The sequence below is a fragment of the Oreochromis aureus genome, linkage group 2 (assembly GCF_013358895.1).
Source record: "Oreochromis aureus strain Israel breed Guangdong linkage group 2, ZZ_aureus, whole genome shotgun sequence".
Classification (NCBI taxonomy): Eukaryota; Metazoa; Chordata; class Actinopteri; order Cichliformes; family Cichlidae; genus Oreochromis; species Oreochromis aureus.
This window is the reverse complement of record NC_052943.1, coordinates 9425207-9442280: the sequence shown is the minus strand read 5'-3', so window position 1 is coordinate 9442280 and position 17074 is coordinate 9425207. Positions and strand designations below refer to the sequence as shown.

Sequence of the window (17074 nt, the reverse complement as noted above, 5' to 3'; positions counted from 1 at the left end):
GAGTCATCACACACAAAATTGTTGAACTAGTTATCACATGCCAAATATTGGCCATCTGTCAAGCAAATCCTATACCTTTCTGTATCATTTTTCCTGGAAATGGCTCCGAAATTGAACAATTGATCTCAGGTGAATTACAGCTGTCACTCATGAGGAGGCGTGTGAAAGTTCAGTTGTAAGTTTATGACCGGCATCCACATGAGCAAATGGCCCTGCTAGCAGCCATGGATGCAGCATGTGACGACATCACAGCAGGGTCCTGCAGAGGATGGATTCGCCACTCCAGGAGATACTTTCCTCGCTGCATTGCGAGGGATAACATCTGTTGTGATGTAGATGAAAATATGTGGCCAGACAGACAGGAACGTCTGGATGTGCCAGAATGATTTACTGTACTGTTACATGTGCTGTTTATTGTTCACATTAGTGCACAGCTCTACCAAATGGGTGATTTTATGTTTACATGTATTCTACAGTGAACAAGTGACTGTAGCATATTTTTCTTTTGCACAATTCTGTAGGATTACAAACACTTCTACACAATGGAAATGTGAAACGTACGTATTCAGTGTCTCAGTTACTCCCAAGACTCCCATAACATCTACAGTGACTTCACTGCACATTTCAGATGGCTGTACAGGTAGGCCATAGTGCTGTCGTCAGCATTTTCAGGTGTCACCAATTGTTTTTGCAATGGGAAACACTGAAATTATAAACTGTCATAGTGGAAACATGACAATGCCATTTGACTATCTTGTTCATACAGATGGTGTCAAGACTTTTCATTTTGATGGCACTGGCAGTTTCATTGACATGGATACTTGCTTTTGCGGTATGGATAATCAATTCTGTGCATGTGACGTGCTTTTGCAGGCTATCCACTAGGTTTTGCAGTTTGCACTAATTGTTTTGGGAAATGCACTAACTGCTGTGCAAATGTTGATGGTGTTCTGAGAAACGCACCAAAGCGACTGAGAAAAACTGTAATTTGTTTACCGCCCTCTAGAGGCTAAAAAGGGCACTGTGAGTGTTAGTTTTTATCAGGTAGGCTAATAGTTAAGATGTTATTAATGGGTGTCATCAATCAAAATACTCATGTTGAAATTTATTATGAAGCAAGAGAAAAATAGTTACCAAAAAACTACAAGACAGTTGCTGCACTGCTTATGCAAAAAGCTGCAAAAGACATTTTGGGCCCTAAAAAACAAGCCGGTTCACACTACTTTTCATGTGGAAATACAAGTGGATGAAAAGTGGGCGGGAGAAGTGGAAATCGTGTGAGGCAGGTTGTTTGTGCATGGGGACAATAATTCTGCAGAGAGGGTCAGTCCTATATTATTTTTCTTTCTAAAGGCGGCACAAGAGTGCATATATTCACTGCATGTCAGTAAATTTGCACAGTACAAGAGCAGCGTTTAACGAGTGAACGGGGACATTTATCACCGAGCATACGTGTGTATTCAGATTTAGAAACGAGTCTTAAATTATTTAAAAGACATATTTTGTACATGCAGTGCGAGCTGACCTGCTTCAAAAAATCTTTTGTCCAATCAGCCCACACCACAGATTACAATGCACGAGCTTCCAAAGCCCACAGCTGAGAATTTAATGTTACAGCTCATACAGATTTCTACTTCACGCTCAGCTGGGAGACATATTGTCTTACATTATTCATGCTGAAGTTGCATGAAATTCAACCCCTTTCAAAAGATAGAATCTAACCTGGGAGCACTGCACGAACAGGAAATAAAGTGAAGACAGGAGCCAGGGAAATTGGCTTTAATGGGAGGATGAGTGAGATGAATAAGAAATAGAATTTATAGCACACACAGGAGGAGAGTCATCCCCAAGTACATTTTAGGGAATTAACTCCAAGTCGTTCTGTTATACAAGTCAAACATCGCCCTATTTATGTGCATATGTGCAACTGCACACAACCTGCCTTATAAAGTAAACTACACGTTATGATGCTATTCCTTATCTATAGTGGCGTGCACTTCAGTGTTGAGGGCGCACAAGCCTCAAAACATCAGGATATAATTTCAAATGTAAGCAGCAAAGCCCTCACATGACAGAAAAGGAGATCAGTATGCTCACTGTAGCTCTAAATCCCCACTGTTTGAATCCCACTCAGTCCCCTGCGGCTGCTTAGCAACCCCTCTCCAGCACAATATACTCCGAATTAACAGGGTAAAGCGTGACCGCTGCCTCCTCAAAACCACGAGTCAAGGGTGCTCTCCCATCACCAACGCCTTCTCTCAGCACTGCAGCAATAAAAGCCTCGGCTTTATTACAGCGTGGATCCAAAACCAAAACAACATGAAAAGCAAACAAGAGACACAAAACAGTGTGAAATGTGGCTGGTGGCTCCGTGTGATGTGGGCAGCAAGATTTATGGGATATTTCACGCACAACGCAAACAGGCAAGTAAGTTTCAACTTGGTCCCACAGATTCGGGTGATTGTGAACCCTTGAATGGCCCTCTCTCCCCATTTAAAGAATTTCTCCTACACACATCTGATATTATGCACAATATATACAACAGAAGCTTGTGACCTACATAGAAATGCATATGCAGATGATGACATGCGCTGTCAACCCTTCACCTCTGCTTTGCACCTCACATCATCCAAACTCGATTTTCCACCCCAAGAAAACTTGGCTTCAGCGCAGTGTACGCTGATGACTCTATGGCAAATTCACTGAGCAGGCCTTCAGCACTATCACACGTCCCCCAAATCCCCCCAAAACCTCTGCTGCTATACAATCCAGAATAAAATGACTCAGTAATGAGGGTTCGAACTCCATAAACCGCAGGCAGAGCGCACTAAACGGAGACTTCGTTATGATCTGCATGTTCAATTACCACTATAACACGTGCAGAAAAAAAGTAAAAGTGTTAATTAATGCATTTCTTAAAATGTTTTTGTTTTAATTAGTTCCTCTAGTAAAGAGATCAGTTTCACCCCAATGTCTGACCATGGTGATCAAAGGTTCAGTCAGAGTGCCGCTCAGATTCTAATGATTGCTCACTCAGCTCGTTGAGTTTTCAAGCATAACGCCGGACAGGGTGTAGTTAAGAGTGTAGATCACGCGCAGCTGTCACACCCGACGAGCTTTCAAGTGACACGGCGACACCTCACCCCACCTCATCCATCTCACGGGATAAGCACGTCAGCTAAAAGTGTTAAATTTAAATTGGGACTGGATGTGGGGGGGTCGCTCCACCAGAAGACACGAGAGATTAATCTGTGATGTTAAAATTGCGTCACACCTCATCGCCAGCTGCACGTCGCCCGTGGCCGGATCAGAATTTCATGAAAAACGGCACAGATCCCCCCCCTCTCTCTCCAGTCATCCCGCTTTGCGTCCATCAGCTGAAAATGTCATTTTCCTTTAAGATGATGTAAGACATTACTACACGGGACGATTTTTTCCCCTTCTCTCTCTCTCTTGCACAGCTTGGAGCAACATTATCTGGTATGCCGCCGGTCCAAACGTTTCCGCACTCAGCAGTTTGGAGAGGGGTGCGCGCAGGAATCCCGCTCCCATACTCCTCATCTGTGTGAGAAACCTCCTCGCGCGTTTCAGTATCTCAGGAGCCGGGAGCGTGGCAGCAGAGCGATGAGGTGCATGCACATTTGGTTTTTTCATTCTTTATTTGAGTTTATCTGGCTGAACTGGGGGGACAAACGCAAACCAGTGAAGCTCTCCACTGAAACTTGAGCGGAGATGTTTTTACTTTTTCTTGTGCTGTGAAATTTCTGAGTGAAGTGACTATATTACATTTATCTGGAATCAAACTAGCGAATCAACGGAGTGGATGCGTGCAACTCGACGCTGGTTAGGATAATCGATTCAATTCAAAAGAAAAAAAAAGGGATGCACCGTGGTGGGTAGGCACGTTTACGCACGGGGTTAAAGGATGTACTGTAGACACACCTTGGGATTGTTCTGTCATGAGATACTGGATGCGAGTGCTGCAGCTTGCATCGAGACTGTGCGTTAGCTCTGAGCGCATCGGCACCGTATGCAGCTACACCCTACACCCTGAACTTCTGGGACGTTTGCGCTCCGTGATCGAGACTCGGATTTTTTACAGGATCGGACAAAAATGGCACTGAGCGAAAACTGCAAAACGCAACCCACAAAGGAGCAAGGCTCGGTGCAAAACCCTCCATCGGATGTGATTGAGCTAAACGTGGGTGGGCAGGTGTATTACACTCGTTATGGCACACTGACAAGCTTTCCAAATTCTCTACTTGGGAAGCTGTTCTCTAACAAGAAGGGGTCCTCGAATGACTTGTCCCGGGACCTCAGAGGACGCTATTTTATAGACAGAGATGGGTTTCTGTTTCGGTATATCCTGGATTACCTTAGAGACAAGCAAGTCGTCCTCCCTGATCACTTTCCTGAAAGAGGAAGGCTGAAAAGGGAGGCGGAATACTTTCAGCTGCCAGATTTGGTCAAACTTTTGTCATCCGAGGAGTCAAAACTATTCGCAGACGACTTGTACTACAGCGATTTGGACGATGCGTCGCAGGGCAGCGACCAGAGGTATTATCCCTCTTACTCCTTTGACAGGAGGTACGGCTACATCACGGTCGCTCTCAAAGGCGTTTGCGCAGCGGGAGGCAGAGAAAATCAAAGTGATGCCAAGGCCAGAAAGTTACCGAGAATCTTCATTAGCAGCAGAATTGGATTGGCTAAAGAAGTGTTTGGAGACGCCCTAAATGAGAACAGGGACACGGACAGACCTCCGGACCGATACACCTGCAGATTTTACCTCAAGTTCAGACACCTGGAGAGGGCGTTTGACATGCTGTCAGAGAGCGGCTTTCACATTGTGGCCTGCAATTCGTCCCTGACCACGTCCCCCATCGCTCATTACCCGGATGACAGAGTCTGGTCCAATTACGCACAGTACATCTTCTACCGTGAGTGAAGATTTATTCCCACTCTGTTCTCTTAGAAGTGCTAACGAGCTGAGCTGGAGGCTTTCTGACCTTCAGGAGTAATCATAAGGCAACCATCGGCAAAGTAAAACACAAACAACCACAAATACGAATTAAAAATAAAGAAAACAAACGATTAAACAGGAACTAATGCCCTCCCCCTCTCACCCCCGCTAAAAAATCCACATCCACATATAATGCCTATCAGGAAGGGTGTTTTCACATGAAAAGACCATCCTGCTAGTTTGCCACTCGACAGTCAGTGTGATTTGAAGATTTACAAGGGTTGCTCACACCGCCAGGAGGCACGGTTGGATTGCAGCATTATCCTTTTAAATATTTGCATCCCTTAAAGTGACTGACTTAAAACATGTGTTCTGGGTCCGAGATAAGAGGCAAACCTGCCTACGGGCCTCGGAGGAGTTGAGTCACAATCCTGCTACACCTAAAGTACATATGCGTCATGCGTAAACATGTCTTATTGCTCACATTTTTGCCAGCCGCTGGCCGATGAATAATATAGCACTAGCGGGCAGGGGGGAAAATCACATGGACGCTGCTACTGCTGCTTCTCTTGAATCAGCTTGTCTTTTCTTTTTTTTCTTTTTTTATTTGGAGACAAAGTTTGTTCATCAGCAAATAACCTAATTAGCTGCAAATATGGCTTGTCCCGTTGCAGAGGGAGGAGTTGGAGCATATGGCCAATTAAAAAGCACTTTGTTCATTATTCTGAACGGCTCCCCTTAGAAGAACTGAATTAAATCCAGTTGGTGGGTCAGGGTTGGAGGTGCAGGGTGGACTGAGGAAGACATGACATATGGTTTGATAATGATTTACCAATAGCTTTGTTAATACGAGGTAATTATCACAGAGGGCTCCGCCTTGACCTGAGAAAACATCCAACCAGGCAGCTAGCAGGATATTCCTGAGTCATTCAACATTCTGGAGCACAACAACATATGGTGTAGGTGTTCACCCCATTCCCCATTAAGAAACACTGTTCTGGGTCATGGGACAGCAGGAGGTGGATGAGAAGGTGGGAAGAGACAGAGGAGAAAACAAGAGCGAAGAGCAAAAATGGGAAAAGAGAGGGACAATGTAAGAAGGCAAGCTGAAGCGAAGGGAAGAAAGGGGAGGCTGGCAGATGGAGGAGAGAGCTGCCGAGCGGGAGGGATGAGGGAGTAAAAGTTGCATGAGACCTGGCCATGGGGAGAAAGAACTGAGGCAGAAAGAAGAAAGAGGCAGCGGGAGCAAAAATAGATTAAAGTAAGGATCAGACAGGGAAGTTCATTGAGGCCGTGGGAGCGGGGAAGGGGGAAAAAAAGAAAAATCCAGGGTGGTAAAACATGGAAGCAGAGGGAGAGACAGGCTGGGTTTTCATTAGAAGACAGTAGATGATATCAGTAGATGCACAGAGATAGATAGATAGATAGATAGATAGATAGATGATAGATAGATAGATAGATAGATAGATAGATAGATAGATAGATAGATAGATAGATAGATAGATAGATAGATAGATAGATAGATAGATAGATAGATAGATAGATATGCATTTATGTCAAGCATGAGGAGACAAAGGCCTGATCCGGGTGATAGGCACATAGGACAGGCCTTTCTTCACAGCAGCACAGCGGCCTGCATCCACTCTCAAAACTAATACTGTAACCTGATTCCGAATGTGGGACGCTGGCTGGCCTAGGGCAGGTAGTCCTAAGCTAAGAATGCATGTAGACAAGTGCACCTTCGGGGATGGCAGAAAACAGATGTGCTTTATTGTTGTTTGTTGTTTTCAGCTGAACATTTTACTGCTCTCTTTTTATATCCCCTCTCCTCCTTCTAACAGAGACTCACATAGAGGGGAAAATGGTCAGAGGGAGGATGGGTTTGTTGAGTCTCTAAGAAGAGCAATCCAGCGCGGTAAGAAAAAAAGAAAATGGAAGAAAAAAACGGAGGACTTCCTTCCAGCCTGTCAGTTTCTTAGCATCATCCGTGTTGCTCTTCTTGTTAAATGCGTCAGTTGTTTTCTGGCTCCACTGTCTGGCAGCATTAGTGTGGACTCCACATATTCATAATCTTTTCTGTTAACAGTCAGGGGACTTTTTCCTCTCATCATGTTAAGACACTCTTATCTCAGTTATTGTCATCCTCCCCTGCCCTGTAGAATAGGCTGCCAGCTTCTCCTCAGACTAAAACAAATGATATTTTCATCTAAAGGGCAATCTCCTCAGGAGGCTGCAGCCATGATGAATGATTCACATACCAAGCATGACTTGGACACCTTTTGAATAAACAACTGAAACTGCTAATGAGCACACAGAGCAAACAGGACTGGGATCAGTACTTTGCTTTTAGAGGCTCATCCGGTCAGCCGGGATCTTGCTTTGCAAGTTAGTCGTAATAGCAACACAGTAAGGTGATTGAAGTCATACATAAAAAGTCATCATGAGATGAAAAATGTCAATTATTTAAAATCCTTAAGTCAAAACTGTGCGATTTAAAAGCACAAAGTAAAATATTTGATAAAAGTCAAAATTATAGCTTACTTAATCAAAATGAGAAGAGAAAAAACAGAAAAAATGGGAAAGATCATAAATTTTTGAGTGAGGAATTTAAATGTGGACGTCGTCATATGCTGACATTTTCAATTACACCCTGTGCAGAGAAATTTGACTCAGTACATCAAAATATTAACACACTTTGAGCATTTTAATTATATCATTACACACTTTTCACCCCCCTCCCTTTGACTTGCAGAAATTGCCTTATATAAGTGATTCTGTGAAGTGACATCCCAGGCAGAGACGTAGGTTGTTTAGCATGATAGACATGTTTGCTGTACTCCATTGGTAGTGACAACATTATCGTTGTAGTGATTAAAAACTCTAACCTCCCAGCTGGCATTTGGGACCGGTCCCCTCACTGCTAATTATCTCCGGGGAAAGAGGGGAGTGCTGCTGCTAATTAAAAAGCAATCTGTGATCCCAAAATATTTCCTCAACTGCCGTCATCCACTGAGGACGAAAAAAAAAACAAACTACCTATTTAAAGAGACACTCTAGGCACCATTACACCATAGGAGAACTTTCAGGCAATTCATAAATGAAAACTAGCTGTCATCTTGGACTAAATAACACCCATACCTGCTCATCGGCGAAACCAGAGACATGCTCATACTTCCCACTTTGAAAGAGCGGTGCAGAGCCTTGTCAAAATGGGAGATTTGTACAGTAAAGATGGAGGATGATTGTACTTCCTCTAGTCTGTTAATATAACTGTGCAGTCTTCATTTAGGCTGTGAAAGAGATGATGGTTGCCCATAATGGCTCCTGAACAATGGCCACAAAGCGGCAGGGAGAGACAGTGAAAGTAATCAATTGCTTGGGCGTAATGGAGGCAGAGATTGGACCGTCCCTGAGCTCCCACGGAGCCTGGTTGGAGTCTGGATGGATTGGCAGCGCCTACAAGAGATGGATGGTGTTCCCATGAATAACTCATACACGTCTTAAAGAGCACCTGGGCGGAAAAATGGTTGGAAGCAAGGCGAGGTTTGTGTGCATGTGCCATTTTTTTCCATCTCCCAAAGGTAACTGAACTTTGTGCGTGACATCAGCTCACAGAGGCAATCAGCTCCACCCTGGGAGTAAAGTATGAGTTTATTAAAAATCTCAAAGGGAAAATCGAGTCTTTGAAATCAATCGTTCTTTGAAAGATTATGTTGTGGCCTGTTTTGCGGCCCTGCCACATGGTTTCTAAATGTTTGACCTTCTCCAACCTTTTATGATTTCTACCCAGTTTTAACCTAATTTTACTACAACCCTGCAAGCTACACTGTTAAAAAAAAAATCCTAGAAAAACAGTAATATTCCGGCAGCTGGGGCGCCAAAATAATACCATAAAATAACAGAAAATAACTTTCTCATAAAAATACGGTTATTTTCAGTAATGACAATACAGTTTGTTGCCCTAATTTTACATGGGATTTTGCCTTTTTCAAGTGGTAAATGGACTGTATTTATATAGCGCTTTTCTAGTCCCTAAGGACCCCAAAGCGCTTTACATATCCAGTCATTCACCCATTCACACACACATTCACACACTGGTGATGGCAAGCTACGTTGTAGCCACAGCCACCCACATTTCAAATTTACATTTGAAATGTGAAATCACAGTCTATTTATGTAAATTTAATGATATTCTAGAAGAACAGAACAAAACTGTAAAATACACAGTAAAATACTTTTATATTAGGATTTTTTTTTACAGTGTAGAACACAAAACGCAAGCTGGAGTTGTTCATGTTTAAGACTGTCTCAGACTGTCTGTGCATACTGATTGTCCTCTGGTTTAAGTATACTGTAAGACAAGTGCGTGACAAACTAATAGTGCAATATAGATTTTTATTGATGATGCATTTTAATCAGTTCTTAAGCAAGTTGCACACTGAAATGAAAAGACTGGTTAAGCTTCAGATTTTAAGCTTTGTTGCTACTTTACCATGTTTTACGTCAAAGAAACTGAAAAAAAAATATTGAGTACATATTTAGGTCTTCACATCACTTTTTTTACTGAACAGACATGCAAATAATCACATTTTTAATAACTGCCGGGAGGTTTTGTGGTGATATCTACATGTATTAGTTAGAAAAGTTGCGTGAAAAAAGTGTGTGAAATTCTACAGTGCATAACCTTAAATGCTGTTTACTTGAAAAAAGTTCATTCTCATACTCTGAGCCAGAAAGAAACCTTTCCAGTTTTATTCCCATCTTTATTCCGAAGGTCATTACAGATGGGCTGTATTCATGCATCATTCATAGCCTGATTTATAGAACATTTTGTTCCTAAAAAGATGGTGAAAATCTATTTTTTTCTAGCTGTTGAGAGTTTTTTTCTGTTTTATTGAGTAATAAAATCCCAAATTCCCTCTGTATAGACCTTAGAGTCTATATCAGCAAACTGAAGCAAAACTTTTTTAGCTGACTTCATCCAATAGAATATTGTTGTTCTGAAACATTTTGTGCACACTGCCTGAGATTCAAACATAATCGTTAATCGTTAATCAGCTAAGGAGGTTTTATGATTGTATCTAACCCTTTTCTCATATTTCTCTGAAGAGTCTCCCCCTTTAATGGAATTGTGCAGCCAGCACTTACACAGAAGTTATTATTTTGGTCTCTGCTTCTGCTATTTCTGCTCTTTGAATCTGCTGGAGAGCAGGTATAACAGCTCTTTCTGTCTGACATTTAACACCTTAATGATTCCTCCAGAGATACTTAATGGCTGCTCGGATGTGAAAGTCTTCACATTATGGGCGGGACTGAGTGTTTTCTGAAGAGAAGGGGATCCCCTGTGTTGGTATGCAGAAGGAGACCTTTGTATATTAGTCACTGCCATGTTATAGGTTGTTTGAAGGTGCGTGGCATTCTGCAGTCACCAACCACTTCATTAGGTTGAACTTTCTTTTGCCTTTAGAACTTCCTTAATTTTTCATGGCATAGACTGAGGTCTGGTGACTGTGGATGTCATTTGAGTACAGTGAACCCTTTGTCAAGTTCAAGGAAGCCGTTTGAGATGATTTGAGCTTTGTGACATGTGCATTATCCTGCTGCAAGCAGCCATCAGAGGATGGGTACACTGTAGTCATAAAGTGATGGACATAGTCAGCAACAATACTTTAGGCTGTGGTGTTTTTTAAAGACATTTTAAAGACTTTATTTAATCTTGTTACAGCAGCAAGAGGGACAGGAAGAAAAAGCAAATTAGAGACATATTATAAAAAACAAAATTAAATAGGTATAATAGTGTACAAAAATATGTACAAATATGCACAAATTGTTACTATATCGAGTAAGGGCCTCTATACTCAATGCTCATGTGAAACTAAGGTACCAAAAGAGTTCCAAAAAGATCCATTGTTCCATTTTGATGAGCCGGTTTGAACTGTAGCCTCAGCTTCCTGTTCTTAGCTGATGAGACTGGCACTTGCTGTGGTCTTCTGCTGCTATAACCGATCTGCTGTTCTGTGTTCAGAGGTGCTCTTCTGCTACCTTGGTTGTGTTAAGTGATTAATTATGTTGTTTTCCTATCAGCTGGAAGCAGACATGTAGACCATGTCTACATGTCTAAATACACCTACCTGCTGACATGTGATTGGCTAATTTGATATTGGAGGTAACAAACAGTTGAACGGGTGTACCTAATAAAATGGCCAGTGAATGTAGTTGATAAAGTATGCACAGTCTCATACTTGAACTCATTGTTCAGTGCACTTTCTTAGATTTCCCTCTTTGACTAAAACCAACCTGACAGGGAGAGGGACCACAAACCCCTACCCCCCACGTTCTCCTGAGGCATCATTTAAGGGATGAATAGAGCACTGCAAACTACTCGGGACACGTCCTCCCTTCATCTCGCTTCATCAGTGCTTGTGCAGGAGAGGGGTGTGGCTCTGGGTCAGGGGGCAGGCCTACAGGGAGAGGCTGATATAGACATTTCAATCTGCCTGCTATGCTTGTTCATCTCCCTGTCAGAGAGACACTCAGCGGACAGCCACCCTCTGACTCGGGAGGGGAGAGCACCCGCTTGTCATTAACAATCAGCCAGTCATGCTGTCACTGTCCTCGTGGAAGGGAGATAATTTGAGCCAGGGCAATGAGAAACTACAAGCCATGCTCTGTGTCCTTGAATTAGGTCACATAGTGCTTTTTTGGGACTCAACGGGTTACCCCAACTTCAGAGCTCCTTCTCATCACTGCTGCTAATAATGGTTGTTTCAGTAGATTAGGGTGGCTGCATGGAGGTAATTAATATTGACAAATTCAAATGTATGCAAATATTACAGACTTTATTATACACGGCAGGAGGTTTGACACAAACTGCTGAAGTGATACTTCTGCGGCAAATAAAACTATCTTGGTGAAATGGATTACCCTCTCCGTGTAAGGACAATCGCTGCCTTTGCAAGACAATTCTTTATTTTTCTGCTCCAAGGACATGCTGACCTAAATTGTGAGCTAACAAGCATGTAAACTACACTCTTCCCGAGGCAGAAGAATATATATATATATATATATATATATATATATATATATATATATATATATATATATTTGTGTAACTGGATATAGAGGTTGAAAAATATAAGATGAGAAAGTTGTATGAGCTTACTCTCTGAATAGCTGCATGATGCATGAATATGCATATTCATCCTCCAACACCAAGTTAATAAACGGGCCAATTTTCTACATTTTTTCTTCTTTTTTTTGTTTTGCTTCACGCCCAAAGTCTTGGCCTGAAAATATTATTTCATAAGAGAAAACACAGCAACTGAAGCTTCATACTCTCAGGTCTCACAGGCTTCTCTTGTGTTTGCACAAATAACAGACAGTAATGAAAGCGAACAGAAGCAGACGTGTTTATTTCAGAATTTCTAAAGTATCTTTGTGCCTGACTCCAACAGCTTTGATGTGAAATGCTTTTTGTGTGTGTGTGTTCCAAACTTTCATCCGTGTAGATTGAGGGCACAGTTCACACCATATTCACATTTAAAAAGCAGATCTGGGTCACTCACATCTGAACGGGACATAAATTGCATTCTGGCCTTGTGGATTTGTACTATAACAATGTGAAACTGCTGAGCGATGACTCTTTCTTGTTGGCTTTTTAAAAAAAATTCTTTTGCCTCTCAACTTTCACCACATGATTGTGCAGAGTCTCTTTCAGATTGCATGATTGGAGCACGCCGCTGCTCTGCCTTTAAAGCTGCCATCATCAGACACCTCTGATGACTCAGTTTAGGAGCACAGTTAAAACCAACCTCCCCTCCTCCCCCCAGTGTCTGGCAAGAATTCCTCTGACATTTTGCATTTGAGTTTGTCAGATCGCTGTGCCTTCAGTCATGTCCTACTTTTCTGCCATTTAAAATCTTTAAACACCTATAAGCGAATGCACAGTTAGCTGGAACCGTGTAAACCTGTCCTCTGCAGGCACGGGGACAAGCGTTCCCGCTCTCCTCAGAGGTGGAGAGGATACCCCGTGTGACAGTCCTGCTCGCGCCCCGTGCTCTGTGCAGAGCTCGACTCCCTCTCTCTGTGTTATTTATGAGAAGTGCAGGCACAGCCCAAGTCCGAGGACCAGCCCTAGTCAGTTAATGTGGTTGGAATATGAGCTCTTAGACGGGGTGTATGGATCTGAGAAAAAAACACATTACAATCAATGGCTTCCCTGAAAAGATACCAGAGTGTATCACACCCACCCAGTTGTTTAAATGCACCTGTGTTTCCTGAAAGACTCTTAGTTGTTTACTGACTAGGTTCTGACGGGAGAAATAAGAACCTCACAACTTCTCCCCAAACGCTCAGATTTGTCTTTGTGTTACTGGCTGCGTGGCAACAGCCCATTTCCGTATCCATGCTCCAGTAACATGAATTGTTGTGGAAAACAAAAAAAAGGTAAACACAGGTGCTTCTCAACCTCATCGGCGGCTTTGATACAATCCATTCCCCTGCATGGGCTCAGAAATTTCATGCTGCTATTATTGGGTGTTGGCTAGTTTCCTAAACGGGTTTCCCCCTCTGGACTACAGCATCCATCCATTTAGAAACAATGCTCAGCCTCCTCCTCTTGATCCTCCTGGCTAAAGAGCCTGCATCCATTTGCCTGGTGCTGTTTGTCTGCCGGATTCAGTGGGATTCATTTTGTGGAAAGAGGAGGGGTGGGATTGGCATGCTGATTGGCCTCTTTACTCATGGATTAGCCATTAAAAAGCTGTTAGTGACTCTCTCACTATCAGCGCAATGCAATCATCGTGCTACAGATAAGGTCATTATTACTGTCTGCGCAGAGAGGTTAAAATCCCCCTTGAACTATGCTCAGTTTAAATTGGCGCGTGCACTGGAGGGAGTAATGGACAAATTATTGCTCCCTCTGAGATATCACTGCTATTGGGTCTGTATGATAACATTGGGGGGAAAAGCCATTAACATGTTTCTGTGTCCATGAGTTTATTCCTCATATGCTGCTGTTTACGCATTTCAACCTAAATGAGACATACTGTGGCTATTTTTGGAAATGAAAGACAGCTACAGTGTTTGCTGCCTTTACTTGAACACTTCACAAGCCACCGGGCAGTACTGTACAGTCCATAATTAGCCGTGTAGGAGGATGTGAGATGAGACAAGAAGAAGGTACGGGCAGAAAAACAAAAGACTACAAAAAAAATCTTTAGTTTGTACCTGTTTGCTGCTCGCTGCAGAGTGTGAGTCACTGGTCCCAAACTTCATGATAAGAGATTACAGCACATGAGAGGTCTGCATACATCCACCCATCCTGCAACATGCACTGACCTGACTCTAACACCAGCTGAGATAAATTGTGCTTTGTTTGCCTACATTTTTCTGCCCCGGTGGCTCCCCCAGAGGTGTAAAACATAATCCCAGACTTATTTGACTGAGTGATCCGAAAACACAAAAATCATGCGCCACCTCCTTGGCAGCCAGGGTTACAGCTCCAATAAGAAGCTGCAACAGCAGAGCAGATTGCTTTGGCTCTGAGACAAGCTTCGCCTTGGGAAAAGGTCTTTAAGGGAGTCGCACTGAGCTGCACTGAGCTCCGAGGTTCTCCTTATCAGGGGATGCAATATGCACAGCCCACCAGCTCTTTGAAATTCAGCAATTAAATGTCAAAGCCAGTACCTCGCATGTTCTTACATCTGTGGCCTTCTTTGAATAATTGAAAGATACTCGTGTGGACAGCGAAACTGCTGTGTAGGCATTTGTCAGCATTTGCTTGTTCACTCCAACTGTTTCGGTCGATTACTGTGGGGATTTGTCACCGTAAAGATCGTTTGCGGTGGTTTTCTGCAAACTGCATGCGGTCGGACCCCACTGACGAACCTTTTTGCATTGTCTTGTAGGTGGACCTTCTCGGTGGTCGTCCTCTCACTGTGACTGCTGCTGCAAGAGCCACAAAAGCGAGCGCGAGGGAGAGAGCGGCACGTCCTACAACGACCTCTCCACGTCCTGCTCCGAGACCCAGTCAGAGGCCAGTTCCCCTCAAGGAACCGTGATCTGCGGGCCTGTGAGCCGGCACTCCAACATCCAGACGCTGGACCGGCCGGTGCCTAAAGGGCCGGTTCACATGGTGCAGCAGGCGGAGATGCGCCGCAAGACTGACATGCTCCGCGTGAGAACCTTCGGAGTGCGGGAGCGAGAGGCCGCAAAAAGGAAAGCGAACAAGGAGAAGATGACTCCCGAGCAGGAGCTGGAGAAATGTATCCAAGACTTCCAGCGCATTAGGATTCCCGATCGCTTTCCGGAAAGGAAGTACATGTGGCAATCAGAGCTTCTGAGGAAGTACCATCTCTAAATATAAGTGTGGAGGAGAGGCAAGAGAGAGTGAGACATGATGCCGTAGTATCATTTAACCATCAGTGGAGGGCATTAAACTGCATAGGCAATACACTGCACCCTCTAGGACACATACTGTACTAGAAAAAAACAAAACAAAACTGTGGCCACTTTCCTGCCAGGATGACTAGCCAAGCACACACAGTATGAGGCAGTGTGAGTCATTTTATTGTGAGGTATGCACAGTGTTGTGTACGATATGCACATGTGTAAATCAGGTTTCTCCTGCTGGGGCTGACATCACACACACACACACCCTGTTCTCGCTTCGCAGAGCTGAGAGGCAGGAAACACTACCACTGACAACAAAGCAACCTCAGGGGCAACATCATTTCAGTTCATCAACTCACCACATACTGTATGTGCAATAGCCCACAATAGCTGTTTTCTAAATGGATGTACCCAGATGGTGCTGTGAGTTAGCAACGGATTATCACTATACTTCACGACGCAACATATACTTATAGTACGCTTTGAAAGCAGCACTGCATGTCATTTCACTCTTATCATAATTATGCAATATCAAGCAAAGTTTAAATTCACCGTTTCGTGTGACGGGTAAAAGTGGCGTGTCAGGACCGAGGCTGACTTCACCGAGGAAAGCACTGCCTAGATCTGTTTTGCCATTGTGAAATTTTTTGTCCATTGACGTCATTATGTGTTGGATAGCTGATGTTGTGTAGGTAGAGTGTATAATGCCAATGGATACTGATCTAATCCTTGATTGTATGTGTGCATAAAAAAAGTAAATAAATGAGTTAGAATTCTGTTCCTTCATAATGAGCCTTCTTCAAAACTTTTAACACTTTTAACAAATGATGACCTTCTCCCCTAACCAGAGCTGCTGGAACTCATATTGTGTACTTCAGTACTTACACTCGCTATTTTGTTTGTAAGAGTGCTTTAAGAGATTGATATAGCTTCTGGGTCTGAGAAGCCAACGCAGCAGTACCTTTAACCTGTATTCCTTCTAATGGCCAGCAGCTCATTTTGTAACTCATGGTGGTTATTAGAGTCAGAAAGAAGGATTATCCAGGGTGTGTGTGTGTGTGTGTGTGTACTTAGTTTTACAATTAAACCTGCCCCTCCCTCATCATGTCCTGTTTCAAAGCACCAAGACTCTGATGGCAAAAACGAGACGCTTCATAACAGGATGGGTGACCTCATGGTGGCTATTTCTACCTTATATATTGTCTGTGGTTTACTTTAACAAGTATAGCTACTGAAAGTGCCCGAGTACCTACGTAGTGCAACCTGGTAACTTGTGAGGTCAACAAAGAGGCTATTGTGCACAGATATGATTAGAGACATACCTTCAAAGTTTGGTTAATTTTTCATGCCCGCCTTGAAACTGGTGATCCTGCTTTCAGGTTTTTATGTTGCATGATCATCCAGGCTACTATCTTTGCTACAATCAGCTTGTTGCTAAAACCTAACAATTTGTTCCCATTTCTGTGAATCAGTGAAAAATGCCAACAATAACCTAGTTTGTCAATAATGTAGTCAATAACCAAATGTTATACTAAAAAACAAGACGCAGTTTTCTCTATTCACACCACATCTGTGTATTTAGTAGACATTCGGTGGCTGTTGCTCCAAGCAGCTTGCTGAGCTTAGAGTATTTCAGTTTTTTCATGTAAGCCATGGTGTTGAGATGAACAATTCATGGTGCCTATACCATCTGTTGTAGGTCTTGATTAGAGTCCTTGTTGT

The 17074-nt window shown here is 43.1% G+C and overlaps 1 protein-coding gene across 1 annotated transcript; it reads left to right on the top strand.

The window, feature by feature from the left end:
• The first annotated feature begins 3392 nt into the window (after positions 1-3392).
• LOC116324643 (BTB/POZ domain-containing protein KCTD16-like) lies at positions 3393-16128 on the top strand. Its single transcript, XM_031745336.2, has 2 exons — positions 3393-4937; positions 14869-16128. Exons 1-2 carry the CDS (start codon positions 4115-4117, stop codon positions 15318-15320), a joined length of 1275 nt encoding a protein of 424 aa, XP_031601196.1. The 5' UTR covers positions 3393-4114; the 3' UTR covers positions 15321-16128.
• The last annotated feature ends 946 nt before the right edge of the window (positions 16129-17074 follow it).

What these genes read in the sequence shown, in the direction of transcription:
- LOC116324643 (XM_031745336.2), top strand. Translation starts at nt 4,115, where the DNA reads ATGGCACTGAGCGAAAACTGCAAAACGCAACCCACAAAGGAGCAAGGC. An exon ending in CGCACAGTACATCTTCTACC is followed by an intron (nt 4,938 to 14,868) that starts GTGAGTGAAGAT and finishes ATTGTCTTGTAG; the next exon opens with GTGGACCTTCTCGGTGGTCG.